This window comes from Sturnira hondurensis, unplaced genomic scaffold, assembly GCF_014824575.4.
Source record: "Sturnira hondurensis isolate 20B ecotype Veracruz unplaced genomic scaffold, ASM1482457v3 Scaffold0003874, whole genome shotgun sequence".
Lineage (NCBI taxonomy): Eukaryota > Metazoa > Chordata > Mammalia > Chiroptera > Phyllostomidae > Sturnira > Sturnira hondurensis.
Window position 1 is genome coordinate 3,922,791 of NW_028076505.1, and position 17,632 is coordinate 3,940,422.

The window sequence follows — 17,632 nt, forward strand, 5'->3', positions numbered from 1 at the left end:
AAATTATAACTCTGCTGATTCTAATGTGAAAATTGTTGTATTTAATCTGAAAATGACTTCTACCTACAGTTTCATTGTCAGCACAGGCTGTAGTGGGCTGGATTCCTAAATGATAAGTTGATGAGGATAGAGATCCTGTAAAGAGCCAGTAGAGAAAATATACACAGGCTTCTAGTCCATTTTTCTTTAGTGTTTAAAATAAGGTTGTTACAAAATTAAACACTCCAGGTGTGTATATAAAATGAAAAGTTAAGTCCTTTTTATAAAAGAACAAATTAGGTTGATATAAATGTTTCACTCTCAACTGTGATCTTTAAATCCTACATGACTTTAAAGTTTGATTTTTCATGAAAATGCCCCGTACTCTAAATTTATTCATCTTATACACCAGGCTATAAGACCAGAAAGCACTGTTAGTAGAATTTGCTGGGATTCTGTAACTGGAAAAGGTAACAAGTTGGTGACTTTGACACTGCAGGCATTAATTCCATTTTCATGGTTTACTATGAAAGTCATTTTTCACATTACTCTGTAATATATTTGTTAGACTAAAACCATTGTATTAAGACTGTTTAAAATGTAAGCATTATAATTCTGAAAATACACATTTTAAGAAGAAACTTTGCTGATTGGAACTTCATTCTTTTACTGAGTTAAAATTTTTAAAAATTTTATTTAGTTTTAAAAAGAGGGGAAGGAGAGAGAAAGGAGAGGAACATCAATGTGTGGCTGCTTCTCACTGGGCCCCCTACTGGGGAGCTGGCCCACACCTCGGGCATGTGCCCTGACTGGGAATCAAACCGACTGGGAATCAAACCGGAGAACCTCTGGTTCCCAGGCTGGCGCTCAATCATGAGCCGCCCCAGCCAGGGCAAGAATTTTCTTGTTTTCCCTCCCTGAGCCTTGTTTCTGACTCTAAGCTTAGATTATTCGTTTTGGGGGAGCATTAGGGTCTTCATAATTTATTACCTTCTAATTCACAAGAACTAAGACGTTTGCTTCAGAGGTTTTTGGCGGGGGGTTGGTAGACATTTGCCAACTGAACGTTTGACAAGGTAATTAATTGCCTCCGTGTTGTTTGGTAGCATCGATAATACAGCTTCTTCGGAAGAGTGTGGTTTCCAACTTAGATCCGAGTCTCATTCTGCTTTGACTCTCTTTTCATAATCCGGAGATATTAAATAAGCACGGGGTCTGGTCACCTCACTCTTCTTAGTTCGTGAACGGTTCTAGCAGAAGCCTGGTCCTGCTCAGGTGCGAGGCACCGGATGGCGGCCGCGGGACCCGAGGGCTCAGGCTCCACCTCCCGGTGGGGGGAGTGGGCGGGGCCTGGAACTCCTCCTGGCTGGGGCGGAGCCGGAGGCTCAGGCTCCGCCTTGAGGTGGGCGTGGCGAGCTCGGGGGTGGGAGCTGCGTCTCTGGTTCCGGCGGCGCCTAACCTCCGGGCCGGTGGGGGCGCTGTGGCGTACGGTGGCGGCCGGCCCGGAAGTTCTCGCTGCCGATCGGCAAGCGGGGCACGGAAGGTGTTTAGGAGCACACGTGCAGCGGCCGCAATGAAATTCGCCTACCGGGTGAGCGTGGATGCGAGTTAGCACACGGTGTCTCTCGGAGGCCGGGATCCGGGGGGACGGGGAGGGAGGGGTGTAGGTGCTAGAGACCTGGTCTTTGGGGGCCGACTAACCATGCCTGGGTGGGCGCGGCGTCTGGCAGCACTGTACTCACCATGTAAAGTGAAGTAGTCTGGGCCGCGTGGGGTGCAAGCGACAGCAGCGTCTTGTATGCGGAGGGAAGGCGGGCGGGACCCTAGGCGGCGGCTTGCGGCTGGTAGGCTAGCCCGGAGGTGACATCCCGGTTACCAGAGGCCGCGGTGACGGAGAAGGCTGCAGGCGCAAATGGGCGGAGAGGTGTCGCTGAGCCTACCGACGTCACTGTCGTCTTGCTTCACGGCTCAGGATCATTGACTCTGCGGCTTACCTGCTGGTACCATTTGTCCAAGGCAGTACTTTCGAAAGGGCGGGTCATTCCTCCTGGTCGGTCTCTGCACGGTGTAGGTCCCCAGCGGCTGCATCCCCCCCTTGCGCTACTCCAAACAGTCTCGCACCCCAACCCCACCATCCCTTCACCCCCGTCCCCAGAGAGAGTGCACCTGTAATCCAACACAGTGGGTTCGTGGCTTGGAGTGTCTGCGCCAAAGGAACACAAGTCTTGTTGGAAGAAAAAGTTTTGTTTTTACTTGTGACAAGTAGAGGAGGCAGGGGAGTGATTTCCATAATATACACCGACTGGTTAATTACTTGTTGAAACTTTCTTTGCAGTTGGCTAAACTTACCCGGTTGTGGTTCCAGTAAAGCTCATTTGCAAAATACTTTGCGACATTTTAGCCTTTAGTAAGAACCCCCCAGACATTGAGACCCTTGTCATACTTAACCCTCCCTTGTGACCCAGACCTGGAGGGGCTTCATCACTGCCCTTGTTCCTCCCATGTCCAGCTCCTGGCAGGGCCTGCACCTCATCTGCTCTCTCCATTCCTGGGGTCATCTCTGTGGTTGGGACACCTTCACCTTCCATGTAGAATAGCACAGAAGGCTAAGTGGCTTCTCTGCTTCCCTTCTTGCCTCCATGGTCATCGGAGTGGCTTTCAAAAAGTGGGAATTGGATTGTGGCGTGCCTCTGTTTAAAGCCTCCTCAGATGACCAAGTTCTGCTCCCACCCCACCCCCCACCTCCTTGAGCTTCTCGGGGTTTCTGCTGGCCTGCAGCTCCCAGTGCTGGCCTGGCTGGCTCTTCCTTCAGGGTCCAGCCCAGGTGGCCCCCGCAAGGGTTCCTCCTTGACCACCCTCTGAAATGCCTCTGCCCCTTCCCACTGCTGGGGTTGGCTGGCAAGCTCCTCTGTTCAGGAAGCCTTGAACCCAAGATGCACCTGGGGTGCTGTTTCATTGCTGCTGTTCTCTACTCCACCTGGCAAACATCTTCTGTCTGTGGTGGCTCACAGTGCCCATTGGCCACCTTGGAGGGAGCTCGGGGCTCCTGGGGACTGATAGGGCTCACTTGTCCTTCCTCTCTCTTGCTCAGGGCTGGGCCTCACAAGCAACAGTAAGGGGGATGACTGGAGGGACCCCGGGAATGACCAAGGACCCTGCAGAGGCTCTGCACCGTGTCCTTGACCAGATGCATCACTTACCCCTTTTCCGGGGTTGAGACTCTTTGTGTTTTCTTTGTATTGAGAGAGCTTTGTTTTCTTTCCAGTTTTCAAATTTGCTGGGGACAGTCTATCGGCGTGGAAACTTAAATTTTACATGTGACGGGAATTCAGTGATTAGTCCTGTGGGGAATAGAGTCACTGTATTTGACCTTAAAAAGTAAGTACGCCAAATTGATATTGACAGAAGCAGTCCTTATAGTTTGCTTATAAAAATCGATGGTGTTTTTCTCCAGCCCTCTTCATAGTACCCCTGTTAGTTATTAAGGCAGCCTGAGATGGGGGCCACAGGGTTGCAGAGAATCGCTGGGCCAGTCGTGGAACTGGCTGTAGGAATCCAGGTTCCTCAGTCTAGTTCTTCCACTAAACCCTGGGTTTCTAGGTCGTTGTTACCTTCAAGGTGTGATCATGTGCCACTCAGCCAAATCCTGCGGGGAGGCGGCACAGCAGCCACCCCGGACTTCTGCCCAGGCAGCACAGCGCTCGCTGCACATCAGTTCTGCGCGCTCGGGTGTGTGCTCTTTGTCCCAAACCAGAGCGTGTGGCTGCTGTGTTCCTTTCTTAAGGGAAGGACTCCTGCATGGGCTGTCGCCTCTTCCCAGACTTGAGTGGCCTGAGCAAGATCCTCCTGGCGTGGAGGTTATCTGGTTTCTTGCTCTGCAGGCCTCAGTTTCCCAGTCTGTAAAATGGGGCAACAGTGCGAGCATTCTCTGAGGGCCCTTTGCTGTAGTGCCCAAGAGCAGTGCCTGTGGGGGGTGCGCTCAGGGCCGGCTGCTGGCATGGTCATTACCGTCACTGTTTTGTGTAAGCGACGTGTGACCGGGGCTCTCTAGGGTAATTATCACATGTTCACTGAAGAAAAATTGGAAAATAATATGAAGGACAAAATTAGCATCTAACCCACCTATTTGTGCATTACTTGTTTTTCCCTATTTGTGCATTTTCTGTAAAAAGTTTTAACGATGTTCTGCCCTTGTGGTTAATCCCTCCTGTTGGACAGTTAGCTTGTTTCCATTTCTCTCACTTTATACAAATGCAAAAACTTCAGATGCAGTCCTAGAAGCAAAATTGACATGTCCAAAGCCCATTTTTAAGCCCATTCTTTGCTGTGCCAATTTTTCTCCCGGAGTTTGTCTACTTCCTTTCCCTTCAGCAGGGAGCGAGGATCAGCCATGAGCTTTGGCTCAGGGGACAGGAGGGGCATATTGTGGGGGCAGGTGGCCTGGTGGTCCCAGCCTCTCTTTCTGATGGCATGCAACCAACTCACAGCTCTGTCCTTTACTTGTCTCAGCAACAAGTCCAACACTCTGCCCCTGGCCACTCGGTACAATGTCAAGTGTGTGGGGCTATCCCCAGACGGTCGTCTCGCCATCATCGTCGATGAAGGTAACCACCAGTGACCACAAGAGATAAGAGACGATGGTGCAGAGTGGTGACCGATGGCACCAGTTGGAGGGGCAGATGTGGGCACCAGGGTGACACAGAGATGAGTCCAGAGCCTGCTGGGGGTGTGGGCCCACTTAGTCCCCTCCCCTGGTTGCTTTCACATTGGGCCCCAGTGAGGGTGTGTACGCAGTGTGGGTGTGCCTGGGCATCCTTCGTGGCCGTGTACCTTTGGCAACAAGGTGGGGCTGGGCCTCCTGTGCTCGGGAGCTTGCTTCCGGAGCCTTGGTGCTGACAGTGGAAACGCGCAGAACTCCCTGCGTTTCAGCTGCATGGCAGGTGGACACAGTGGCCGCTCTCATTCTCCAGGGGGGAACGCGCTGCTGGTCAGCCTGATCTGCAGGTCCGTGCTCCACCACTTCCACTTCAAGGGCTCTGTGCACAGCGTCTCCTTCTCTCCCGATGGCAGGTAAGGGCCCGCCCCCAGCTCAGGACTGGGCATTGTCAAGGGCTGGAGCCGGCAGATGCTGACCTAGAGGGCTCTTCCCATGCTGGGCGTCACCGTGGGAGCCTGTGCTGGGCCTCACGTTGGCGGCCCAGACGGGTCCTGAGCCGAGTGCTCCCATGCGGCCGGGGCTCCTGCAGGGCTGCCTGGCCTGGCCCTTCTGCTCCCCCTGCTCCAGGGCGGGAGGACACGCCGTCTCCAGGGCAGGCGTGGCCTCGGAGGGTCTTACGGCCTCCAGACAGTGAGGCTGTGAAGGAGTCACCGGCTTTGAGGCCGTAGTGANGGACACAGTGGCCGCTCTCATTCTCCAGGGGGGAACGCGCTGCTGGTCAGCCTGATCTGCAGGTCCGTGCTCCACCACTTCCACTTCAAGGGCTCTGTGCACAGCGTCTCCTTCTCTCCCGATGGCAGGTAAGGGCCCGCCCCCAGCTCAGGACTGGGCATTGTCAAGGGCTGGAGCCGGCAGATGCTGACCTGGAGGGCTCTTCCCATGCTGGGCGTCACCGTGGGAGCCTGTGCTGGGCCTCACGTTGGCGGCCCAGACGGGTCCTGAGCCGAGTGCTCCCATGGGGCCGGGGCTCCTGCAGGGCTGCCTGGCCTGGCCCTTCTGCTCCCCCTGCTCCAGGGCGGGAGGACACGCCGTCTCCAGGGCAGGCGTGGCCCTCGGAGGGTCTTACGGGCTCCAGACAGTGAGGCTGTGAAGGAGTCACTGGCTTTGAGGCCGTAGTGAGGAGGATGTTGCGTGGGGACAGGTCCAAGGCCTCTGAGAGGGAGGGTTTGTTCCTGGGCTGACCAGGATGTGCCACAGAGGGGAGGGGGGCTTCAGGTTTCAGCTGTGCCCCCAACCCCATGTTCACACTCAAACCCCTCAAAGCGGCATCCGAGGTCGTGGCCGCTCCTTGGTACCTGTCACGCAGGGCTGGCATCTTAGTTTTGGTTCCACCCAGGGCTGTCCCAGCTTGTCCTGGCTTTGGGAATGGGTGGCCGGAGGGAGCTCCTGAGGGAACTCTGCCCAGGGCAGGGTGTGGGCAGGGCCCACAGGATGTGTCTGCCTCTTCCCTGACTCTGTCCACCCATCCTTTAGGGGCGGGAGAGAGGCAGGTTCCCCAGGTTTGCCTCGAGTAAGAGACTGACCTCAGAGTAGGTAAGCTGTCCCCTCCAAGGCCTTGAGCTGGCCTCAGGACTCTACTAGTGTGGAATATTGATGGCTACTGTTTCTGCCACAGGAAATTCGTCGTCACAAAAGGCAACATTGCTCAGATGTACCACGCCCCTGGGAAGAAGCGGGAGTTCAATGCCTTTGTCCTGGACAAAACCTACTTTGGGCCATACGATGAGACCACGCACATTGACTGGACAGATGACTCCAAGTGAGGCTTGGCAGGGGTGGCCGGGGAGCCTGGGAGGGACCCCTTGTTAGAGAGGGAACACCAGGTGTTCACTGTCACCTTCTGACGTTTCATTTGAAATGACCTCTCCTGAGCCTCGTGTGGGGTTGGGTGCCGGGAGGGCTCCTGGCTGAGTTAAGGCCACACTGCCCGGCGTCGGTCACTGGAGTCAGAGAGCAGGATGGGGACCCTGACGAGGAAGGCGGTAACCTAGTGCATTGTGGCCGAGTTCGTGCCATCAAATGTCTCAAGAGTCACAGCCAGTGGGCAAGTTGGCAGGCGTCTCCCAGCGCGCGTGCTGCGGGTTGCTCAGCCTGGCCTTTCATAGCCGCCATCCCCAACCATCCCCAAAAGCACCTGAGTGTCACTGGCTTTTTCTCTGCTGCCCTTTGCTCTGCATGCACAGAGAGGTGGGGCTGGCAGTGGCTAATCTTTGTACGTTGGACCAGCGGGTCTCATGTCCTGGGCCACAGTGGGGAGACATGGCCCCCAGGCACTGTGTCAGTGGGAGAGGACAGTCTCCCTTTTCTGGGGGATGGGGCAAGGGCGGGAACCCCAAGACTAACCCTTGTCTTACGAGGCACCTGGGTCTGGCTCTGATTGCCGTAAGCAGTTTGCTGCAGTTGGGGTCCTGCGGGGGGTCAGGGAGGCTTGAGGAGCAGCTTCCCCAAGCAACACTGAACAGGCTCTGCCATCAGTTCTTGGGGCTCCCCTGGATGCCCCTGTGGGGGACTACCTCTCGAGGAAGGACAGTGACACATGCACACCGAGGCTTCTGGTCCCGGTAGATGTACAAGGGGATACCCAGCACCCCTGGTCTGTCCCCCACCCACCACTCTAGGGTGCCCCCATGCTGGGCGCAGTGCCTGGCTGGCAGCCCCGAGGACAAGCTGTGTTTCCTCTGTCCAGGTGCTTTGCGGTTGGGAGCAAAGACATGTCCACGTGGGTGTTTGGGGCTGAGCGCTGGGACAACCTCATCTACTATGCCCTGGGGGGGCACAAGGACGCCATCGTGGCCTGCTTCTTCGAATCCAACAGCCTAGATGTATGTCCCTGCCTCCAGAACCCTAGCTCCACGGAGTCCCACGTCATGGCCATGGGTGGGGTCCTAGGCCATTTCCTGTAGGTGGAGGTGCTGCTTCTATGGGGGTCCTCCTGGGTCAGCTGGGGTCATCGGTGGCTGTTGGCTGCCCATCGGGAATCATCTCTCAGTGCGTGGGGGCAACTCCACAGGACGCATGAACAGGGTTCCTGTCACGGCTGCCTGTGGGTGGCGTGGGCTCGGGATCCGGTGACCGGCACCTATGCATGTGCATCCAATTGCAGCTGTACACCCTCAGCCAGGACGGAGCCCTGTGTGTGTGGCAGTGTGACACGCCCCCGGAGGGCCTGAGGCTAAAGGCCCCCACGGGCTGGAAGGCAGACCTGCTGCAGAGGGAGGAGGAGGAGGAAGAGGGGGAGCAGGAGACCACTGTGCGAGGGAAAGCCACGCCGGCCTCGGAGGAGCAGAAGGGCAAAGTGAAGTACTCTCGGCTGGCCAAGTAGGTCTCTGGTCCACAGAGGGTGGAAGGCCTTGACCTTCTCAGGCTGAAATGTGACATGGATGGGGCATCATTGGGGCAGGCACCCAGAACACAGGGAACAGGCTGTTTCTCCTCGGGCCCATCCTGGGGAGGCCCCAGGACACCAGCCGAGAGCCTGCCTTGGGTCCCGAGCGTGGGGTCAGGGAGGCTTAGGGAGTGGAGAGCTGCGGGTACAGAAACAGGGGAGTCGAGGCGGTGCACTTGGGGCTGGCTAACCACGTGCCCAGTGAGGAGCGAGGGCTGCAACCTCCGGGCCTGGGCCGGGGCCGTGTGACTAGCCTGGCTCTCTGGCCCTCCTTCCACAACTCTGTCGTCCCCCATCTATTTAGGTATTTTTTCAATAAAGAAGGAGATTTTAATAATCTGACAGCTGCAGCCTATCACAAAAAGATCCACCTCTTGGTCACTGGTTTTGCTTCTGGAATCTTCCACCTTCACGAGCTCCCGGAGTTCAACCTTATCCACTCCCTGAGGTGGGTGCCTCAGCTCTCTCCGGTTGGTGTGGTTTATGGAAGTCTGAGGGGCTGGTGGCAGGGGACAGGTGGAAGCCATGCTGTGCTTGCCCTGACCTCAGGCTGGCAGTGGCCAGGAGGCCTGAGTGGCTGCACCAGGGCTTCCTGGGACACCTGCCCTCACCTTTGTCCTGGCCAGGTGCGTGGAGGGTTGGAGGGGACTCGGGTGCTGCTGCCCCATCTCACTGTTGCAGTCCGCTCTCCTGGGCTTTGGTCTGTGTGTGGGCCACGCCATTTTATTTTTCATTTTGTTTTTTACCTTCTGTTTGGCATTGCTGTTACACAGAAAAGGTTAAGAGACTGGTTTCACAAAATCATCTAGCTTTAAGGCTTTGAAGGCAGTGCAGTGCTCTGGGTTTTTGAAGCTTTAAATGAGTGGAATTGTTTACTGTAGTAAGTGGGTGGGGAGAAAGTGCGTGGGTCAGAGGAGGGTCCTGTCCTCAGTCACCAGCCATCCAGAGGGTGGGCACAGGGGGCTCTTGGGCTCACTGAGTCCTGCTTTCTGTTCAGCATCTCAGATCAGAGGATCGAGTCTGTCGCCATCAATAGCTCTGGAGACTGGATCGCCTTGGGCTGCTCAGGTTCGTCTTCCTGCCAGATTGGGTGAGAACAAGAAGCAGCTTCTGCTCTGGGACACCTGCCGGCAGTCCCGCCTCGGCCCGGGACCCTCCAGGCCCTGGGAGACACCTTCCTGGGCCTGCCGTGAGCAGAGTAGGTCAGCGGTGGCTCGTGTGAAGGAGAGGTTGGTGAAACTTCCAGAACAAGGCTGCCACCGCAAGTGCCTGCATTGTCGGCCGCTCTGCACGCTGGTGATCAGGAGGCCGGCGTGTCTTTGCTGGGGCCCCGCACTCAGGAGAAGGGTGATGGCGGCCTCTGCTTCAGGGTGGGGTGGGCCGTCACCGTGCCAACTTGAGTCTGGGCCACGTAGTCCACGCAGAATCTCACGGGCAGTTGGTGCCTTCGTCTGCCCTCCGGGCAGGGTGTCAGGAGCGGGTCCCCATCCCTCCCTCCTCATGTGCCCCCCCAGGCCTGGGCCAGCTGCTGGTGTGGGAGTGGCAGAGCGAGTCCTACGTGCTCAAGCAGCAGGGCCACTTCAACAGCATGGTGTCCCTGGCCTACTCCCCCGACGGGCAGTACATTGTGACCGGCGGCGACGATGGCAAGGTGGGCTGTGTTGCCTTGGAAGTGGGCTGGTCAGTGGTGAGGGAGCATGGCCTGGGAGGAGCTGTGGGGTCCTGTCCTTTCCTGTGGGCTGGGCACTGGGGCCAGGCCTCAACTGTGGGGTTCAGCCTGCAGCTCACGGGCTCGCATCGCCTCATCTGGCTCATGAAAAAGCACCTACAAACTTAGCAGACCTGAGTGTGGAGGGTCCAGGGGTCTCCCTGATTTGGGCTTGGGCTCCCACGTGTGGCTGCTTGGCTGAGGGCCCTGTGGGGCTCAGCACCACCTGAGGCGGGCGAGTGCTCGCCGTGTCTCCCAAGGTGACGCAGGACCCCCCACACACACACAGTCCCCCAGCCCTCCCTCACGTGGGGGCAGTGGAGGAGGCAAGGGGCAGGCAGGCAGTCTCCCCGGGCCTCAGTGCCCACACAGGTTCGTGTGTGTGTGTGTGTGAGAGGAGCAAGCCTCAGCCGGGCCCACCTGTTCCTCACTCCCTACCACAGGTCAAGGTGTGGAACACCCTCAGTGGCTTCTGCTTTATCACTTTCACGGAGCACTCGAGTGGGGTCACCGGCGTGACCTTCACCGCCACTGGCTACGTCATTGTGACCTCTTCCATGGATGGGACTGTGCGGGCCTTTGACCTTCACAGGTGACCTTTCTGCTCAGGCTCTGGCTCAGAGCAGGTTGTACCTCTGCACTGGGGTTTGGAAGGGGCTCAGGGTGCAGCTGCAGCCTTCAGGCCCCAGGGGCAGCAAGGCATTAGGGACCTCGGCGAGTGGTGCCACCCTGGGTCTCCTCTCCTCCTGGCAGGTATCGGAACTTCCGCACCTTCACGTCCCCGAGGCCCACCCAGTTCTCCTGCGTGGCGGTGGACTCAAGTGGGGAGATCATTTCTGCCGGGGCCCAGGACTCCTTCGAGATCTTTATCTGGTCCATGCAGACGGGCAGGCTGCTTGAGGTGAGACCCGCCTCTCCTAGGAGCTGTGTTCCAGAAGGGTGGGGGGCGGAGGGGGGCGCAGAAGACATGTCACCCGCAGGAAGGGCATCTCCCAGTGGGACTGCCTGTGGACGCTCTCGGCTCTCAGCTTTCCTCTGTGACTTGCTGCAGGTCTTGTCTGGCCACGAGGGGCCCATCAGTGGTTTGTGTTTTAACCCGATGAGGTCAGTCCTGGCCAGTGCCTCCTGGGACAGGACGGTGCGACTGTGGGACATGGTGGACAGCTGGAAGACCACAGAGACGCTGACTCTGACCTCTGATGGTAAGCTGCGTTGCGGACTTTGTGGGCGGAAGTCTCGGCCCAGGATGGGAAGGCTGGGCCTCGGCGTTGGTCCTGCCCACCTTGGCTGGCTGTCTGGGTGTAAACCCAGGACTGCCAAGGGCCCCACTGCTGTCGGGGTTGGTGATTCAGTTGTGTCACTTTGGGTGGGGCTTCCCCTAGGACAGCGAGTGGGGGCCCAGACTGCAGCTTCCTGATACTTCCTGCACTGGCTGGTGGGAAGCAGCAGGTGTAGCGGGCCCCACAGAGCCCCACTACCACCCAGGTGTGTGTACGAAGCTGTCCCCATGCACAGTCAGTGTGGTGTGGACACCACTCTCGTCTGTGACTGCTCTCCACTTCGGCGGCAGAGTTGATTGGTCATGGCAAAGGCCCTGCCGTCTGGCCCTGCTCAGAACACATTTGCCGGCCATGGGACTCTGGGGCTCTGCGGGGTTCTCTGCTTTCTGCTGCCCACCTGGCTCTGGTTCAGTCTCTTAGCAGCCAGCGTCCTGCACCTTTCTGGGGCTTCCGCACTCACCTCCGCCTCCAGTTAGCCTGTTTCCAGTCTGTCCCCAGTCTGACCCCAGTCTGTTTCCACCCTGTGTCCTCCCACCTGGCTGGCCCTTGCTCAGTCCTTCATGACCTGTTTTGTCACCAAGCCTGGACCCCCCTGTCCCAAGGCAGTTGGGGCCCTGTCTGCACGCATCGCGGGCGTGGCCTTCCTCCTGCGGTGGGGCGTCTCGGAGAGCTTGTGTGCCCCCTTCAGCACCCTGCTCGGACCGCCCCCTCAGGAGCTGGTGAAGAGGACAGCCAGGGTGTGGCTCGTTGGCTGGAGCCCAGGGCCTTGCTCAGGTCCTGATTCTGTGCATCTCTTTTCAGCTCTGGCTGTGACCTTCCGCCCCGACGGCGCAGAGCTGGCGGTGGCCACACTGAACTCACAGATCACCTTCTGGGACCCTGAGAACGCTGTGCAAACAGGCTCCATCGAGGGCAGGCATGACCTCAAGACCGGCCGGAAAGAACTGGACAAGATCACCGCCAAGCACTCGGCCAAAGGGAAGTGAGTGCCTTGGCCAGGAGCTGGGGCTCTTGGCAGGTGGGGTGTGGCCTTGGGGGCGGGGCATGCTCCTTGGGGCTCTTCCCCCACAGTGGGAACACTGAGCCATGCTGGGGCTTTGTGGGGGTCAGTGGCTGCAGTGTCCTAGCACTTAGTCTGCGTGAGCTGCACCGCTCTGAGCGTTGCAGGACAGGCTTCTGTGGACGCCTGTGTTTGGTTCTCGTAGGTCTGTCCCTAGGCGTGGAGTTGCTTGGTGACTTGGGGTGACCCTTTTTGAGGAACTATAAGCAGTTTTCCCCAGACGTGGCACTATTTCCCTTGCCCCTAACAGTTGCAGGGGGGTTTCAGCCCCCCACCTCCTTGCCACCATGTGACTGTCGTTCTGAATTGCAGCCATCCTGGTGGGTGTGAGGTGGGGCCTCGTGGACGTGGTTCCCATTTCTCTGAGGACAGACAGTGCTGAGCATCTTTTCACAGGCGGGTTGGCATTTGATTGTCAGCTTTGGAGAGACATGTCTCCAGAGCACCTGCCCGTTTTAACCAGGGTGTCTGCCCTTCTTGCTGAGTTGTAAGAGTGCATGTATTCAGATACAAGAGCCTTGTCAGGTACCAGGATCTGCAAACATTTTCTCCTGTTCTGTGGGTTGGCTTCACCTTCCGGATGGTGTCCTTTGGAGCACAAAGGTTTTTCATTTCCAAGATGTCCAGTTCAAAGGGTGGCCTCCTTCATATTCTGATTTCAGCGAGGATGTGCCCTAACTTGAGCCAGTGGGGCCCTTTAGTGCCGAGGTGGTGCCTCCCAGGAGGCTGAAGTCCACGCCCCACCTGGGGGCGCTGTTGCTTCGGAAGCAGCAAGACTGGACGTTTCGGGCTACGGGTGTAGCGTCCCGCTGGTGTCCCGGCCATGAGCCGTGGAGACTGCAGGGGAGCATGGTAGGAGGACCACGTGTCGGAGCTCCCTGGGCAGTGACTGAGTGCGAGCCCCCCCATGCTGCAGGGCCTTCACCACTCTGTGCTACTCTGCGGACGGCCAGAGCATCCTGGCAGGAGGGATGTCCAAGTTCGTGTGCATCTACCATGTCAAGGAGCAGATTCTCAGGAAGAAGTTTGAAATCTCTTGCAACCTGTCTCTGGACGCCATGGAGGTGAGTGAGCAGTGGGGGCTCCGAGGCACGAGTCTGCGGGCTTCTAAGGGTCCAGCATGGGGCCGTGCTGGGCTGTGGTGTGAGCCCATGAGGTGGACAGCTGGCCCCCTCTGAAGTGCTTCTGGGAGGAAGTGTCCTTGGATTCGCTGAGGACCGGCCCAGCAGTCTGAGGGAGCAGCCTCACACCCTCCCAGAGGCCCCTGGGAGCCTTCGAGGGCTGAGTGAGAGACCCTGACCCTCGCGGTGGTGGCACTGGCTCCTGCCCGGCAGTGCCAGGCTCTGAGGGAGGTTCTGCCATGAAACTGGCTTGTCACCATCTCTTCTCAGGGTCCCCATGTCCTGTGTGTGTTCTAGGCAGGGTTTCAGTGCTTACATATGTGAGCGAAGGTGGGGAGACACATCCCCCTGTCTCCCACCTCTCATGGTGACATGTCTGAGGTTTTGCTCTTCTAGGAATTTTTGAACCGGAGGAAAATGACAGAGTTTGGCAACCTGGCGCTAATTGATCAAGACGCCGGGGAGGAGAATGGAGTCGCAATACCACTGCCAGGCGTCAAGAAAGGTGAGCAGGGTCCCTCGTGTCCCCTGTGGACTTGGCCACAGCAGGCCACCCTGCTCCTGGTTCTTTGAGTCACTGAGTTTCATTCCATGGGGTTGTATTATCTGTTACAAAAAGCATTTGAAAAAAAGTGACAGAGAGGATTTGCGTGATGCCTCCTGGGGAGGACCAGCCTCCACTCCGGAGCTGCCTGGTGCAGTCGTGTGGCGTGGGCGCTGCACCGGGTGCCTGGCTGAACAGGCAGGTGGAGACGGGAACCCCCACTCCGCCTTACAGCCCTGGCTGGGGCAGAGGTCACCTCCCGGGACTGAGCAGTTCACTGGCCAGGCCACATGTCCTGAGAATGAGTGTCTGCTCCGACGGCTCATTTGTGCAGGTCAGAGACGCCCATGGAGCAGCGTCTAGGAGGCAGGCACAGGGCTCTCCTGCTGCACCTGCAGACAGGGCTGCAGGGCCCGGGGCTGGACTGCCGCTCCTGATGGGCTCATAGCCACCCTAGCCAGCGAAGTGACTCTGGTGGTCCTCTCTCGGCAGGTGAGTGGCAGGGGATGTGCTGCCCCGTAACCGAGTGATTCCTTTGATTTCCAGGTGACATGAGCTCTCGTCACTTCAAACCTGAAATCAGGGTGACTTCACTCCGCTTCTCTCCCACTGGTGAGGCACAGCAGGGGGTTGTTGGTGTTGGAAGGTGTGGGATTGGGCGTGGGGACCCACGCTGTGCAGGACTGGCTCCCAGGGTCCATGTCAGTCTCAGTGTCTAGCTAGCTCTGGGCTGTGCTGTCCCCCATGCTTAAGACATGGTCACCTTTGTCCTCTGGAGGATGGCTATGAAAGCTGTGGCCTCAGACAGGCTGGGCTTGGAAACCATAAGGCAGGCTCCTGCTCTGAGCACCCCTCACGTGTGCCGTTGGGGTGTCAGGTGCCTTGCTGACCACCCGGCCCCGCCATCCAGAGCGCCCGGCAGATCATCTCTGATGGCCGTGGGGGCGGGGCAGCACTTCCAGGCCTGGGGCCTTCCGACCAGAGCACAGCAGGGCTGCAGAGGGCCCGTCTTCAGTCATTGACAGCTGACTCTCCGGCACAGACTAAGTGACGAAAGCAGTAAGGCACGGGGCAGCAGGTGGCATTGTGTTGCTGCTGTGTGAACTAGGGGTGCAGACTGCAGCTAAGGGACAGGTCTGGGGACCACCTGGTTTTATAAGTAAAAATTTATACACCAGCCATGCTGGTTCACTTGCACCTTCTGTCCTCTGGTGGCGTTGAGACATTGCAGCAGAGACCACATGGCCTGCAGAGGTGGAAGTACATGCCCTTGACCGGAAAGGCTGCCAGGCTGGCTTGTGTGAACAAGGCGGGAGGGCCCGTGTGCATCTGCTGCTGTGTGCCCACAGCGTTTGGGTGGGCAGGTGGCAGCAGGACCCAGGTGCTCCTTCCAGAGGGGCTGGTGGCCGGGGCAGGAGTGTGAGGAAGACATCCCGCGCTCCTTCCTGTGCTGCTGTGTTGGGACCCACAGGAATGTGGTCAATACCTGTTCCTTCAAATAACTGAGGAAAAGTGAGGGTAACTATTTAGGAGCCATGCAATTGCTTCACTTCACAGGGCGCTGCTGGGCGGCCACCACCACCGAGGGGCTCCTCATCTACTCCCTGGACAGCCAGATGCTCTTTGACCCATTTGAGCTGGACACCAGTGTCACCCCTGGGCGCATCCGGGCAGCACTGCGCCAGCGGGACTTCACCGGGGCCATCCTGATGGCTCTCCGGCTCAACGAGAGGAAGCTGGTGCAGGAGGCCCTGGAGTCGGTGCCCTGGGCAGAGAGTGAGCGCCGGTCCTGGCTGGGGCGGGCAGGACGGGCAGGTGCAGAGATGGCTTTTCTCCCGATAGGAGTTCTTTGTGGAGTGATCGTGTACTTCCTCTTTTCTTACAGTCGATGTGATCAGCTCCTCCCTCCCCGAGTTGTATGTGGAGAAAGTGCTTGAATTTTTGGCTTCGTCCTTTGAAGTGTCTCGCCACCTAGAATTCTACCTTATATGGACTCAGAAATTGCTCATGGCCCACGGACAGAAGCTGAAGTCCAGGTATGATGTGCTTGTGTGCTCGTTCGTCTGTGGCTCCTGTCGCTTGGTCAGCTGGCCTTTGTAGGTATAGAGGGGAACTACACGGAGATCTGCCGGGAACTGAGGCCTGCACATGCATACACAACGTGAAGTGAAGCCTCCGCATGCATGTGTGGTGTGGCGCAAGGCCTTTACATGCGTACACGGCATGCGACGGGAGGCCGGTTTGGCACTCCGTAACTGCTGACACTAAGGGAAGTCTCCTTTCCAGAGCAGGGCAGCTGCTGCCGGTCGTCCAGTTCCTTCAGAAGAGCATCCAGCGACACTTGGATGACGTCTCCAAACTGTACGTTCTGCCGCTGTTGGTGGTGGGCAGGGTGGGGCTTGTACCATCACAAGCTGGCCCACACCAGGGTCTGCTCCCTGTGTCACCTCATTTGGGGACAGGAGGTACCAGGGCTGGAGGTGCTTGTTCCCTCACTGCTGGTGAACTAAACCTGCTGGGTCTGCCCCCCATAGTGGTACTCGAGGTTGGCCAGCTTCGGATGAGGCTTGGAGTTGACAACGAGGAAATTGCCCCATGAACCAGGAGCACCTGCTGTGGTTGGGCAAGCTGGGGTGGGCATGCTGTGGTGGGGTCTGGAGCCTTCATCCTCCTGTCCTCAGATGTTCCTTTATGGTTTGGGCACGAGTCTGTTTTAGAGTTCACAGAGCTTCACTTTTTTCTCTCGTCCTTTCCCCTTTTAGTTGTCCTCACTGGTGGTTTCCTGCATTGAAATAATCTCTATTCTCTTCATGTGGGGAATTAGGGTCCCTGTGTGGTCTCTAAGCCAGTACTTCCTCAGATGTCGGGTGGGACTGACTGATGAAGAAGATGTGTGTCGGATACAAGGAGGAGCAGGGGTAGTGAGGCCAGACCAGAAGGACTAGGTCGTACAGTTGGGTCCTCGAAGGCCGCTGCCTCAGGGCTGAAAGGGGTAGACACTGGTGGGCCAAGATGAGACAAGGAATGGGTGGGGCCAGAGAGGCTTCACGCAACCCGAGGCTGGTTTTCTCAGTGGTGGGGGGGGGGGGGCGCTGCCCGGTGAGCCAGGGTTTGTGGTGGGATCAAAGTCACCGCTGCTTTCACTAACGTCATCTGTGCACCTTCACAGCTGCGACTGGAACCGCTATAACATTCAGTACGCTCTGGCAATTTCCAAGCAGCGGGGCATGAAACGCCCCTCGGAGCCGCTGGGAAGTGAGGAGGAAGTGGATGGGTCCGACAGCGACGACAGTCTGCACCTGCTCGGTGCAGGAGGACACGGGCAGGAGGATGACAGGGACAAACTGTTGGCGTAGAGCCAGCTGGGTCGCAGGCTGGCTCATTTCAGTGAAGACCCTGGGAGAGAGAGAACCATGGCCACTGGGGCCCAGAAAGCGAGTGGAGGGCAGGCTTGGGAGCTATGGCATTGTCACCAAGGACTCGCTCTTCATGTAAGGACCACGCATCTGAGAACAAGCCACCTGGTCCCTGGTCAGCACCTGCTTGGCACACAGGGCCCCAGTGTGGGCTAAAAATGCCGAGCTTTTGCTAATGAAGATGCCTTTTAGAGAGGCCAGTGGGTCTGTTTTTATAGACTTGTGGACTTTGTACGCAAATTATTTATATTTTTTCACAACAGTGTTTTGGTGATAAATTTAGGGATAAAAAAAGATGGGTTTCCTAAAATGGAACTATGGATGAAGTCTTAACTCTGAATTACAGTGTTTGTAATGTATCCTGAGTGGAACTGTCATGCTGCCCAGCCTAGGCTACCTGCTCCATAATCTCTCCATGGGGT

The 17,632-nt window shown here is 57.4% G+C and overlaps 1 protein-coding gene across 1 annotated transcript; it reads left to right on the forward strand.

Moving 5' to 3' along the window:
* The first annotated feature begins 1,466 nt into the window (after window positions 1–1,466).
* Window positions 1,467–17,504, forward strand: PWP2 (PWP2 small subunit processome component). Its single transcript, XM_037043073.1, has 21 exons — window positions 1,467–1,570; window positions 3,245–3,357; window positions 4,489–4,583; window positions 4,950–5,049; window positions 6,312–6,455; window positions 7,383–7,518; window positions 7,800–8,014; window positions 8,386–8,529; window positions 9,079–9,149; window positions 9,596–9,732; window positions 10,233–10,381; window positions 10,543–10,690; window positions 10,841–10,991; window positions 11,871–12,051; window positions 13,046–13,193; window positions 13,647–13,755; window positions 14,341–14,406; window positions 15,352–15,570; window positions 15,680–15,830; window positions 16,081–16,155; window positions 16,964–17,504. Exons 1-21 carry the CDS (start codon window positions 1,553–1,555, stop codon window positions 17,148–17,150), a joined length of 2,757 nt encoding a protein of 918 aa, XP_036898968.1. The 5' UTR covers window positions 1,467–1,552; the 3' UTR covers window positions 17,151–17,504.
* The last annotated feature ends 128 nt before the right edge of the window (window positions 17,505–17,632 follow it).

What these genes read in the sequence shown, in the direction of transcription:
- PWP2 (XM_037043073.1), top strand. An exon ending in TCCTTCTCTCCCGATGGCAG is followed by an intron (nt 5,050 to 6,311) that starts GTAAGGGCCCGC and finishes TTTCTGCCACAG; the next exon opens with GAAATTCGTCGTCACAAAAG. An exon ending in TTGGATGACGTCTCCAAACT is followed by an intron (nt 16,156 to 16,963) that starts GTACGTTCTGCC and finishes GCACCTTCACAG; the next exon opens with CTGCGACTGGAACCGCTATA.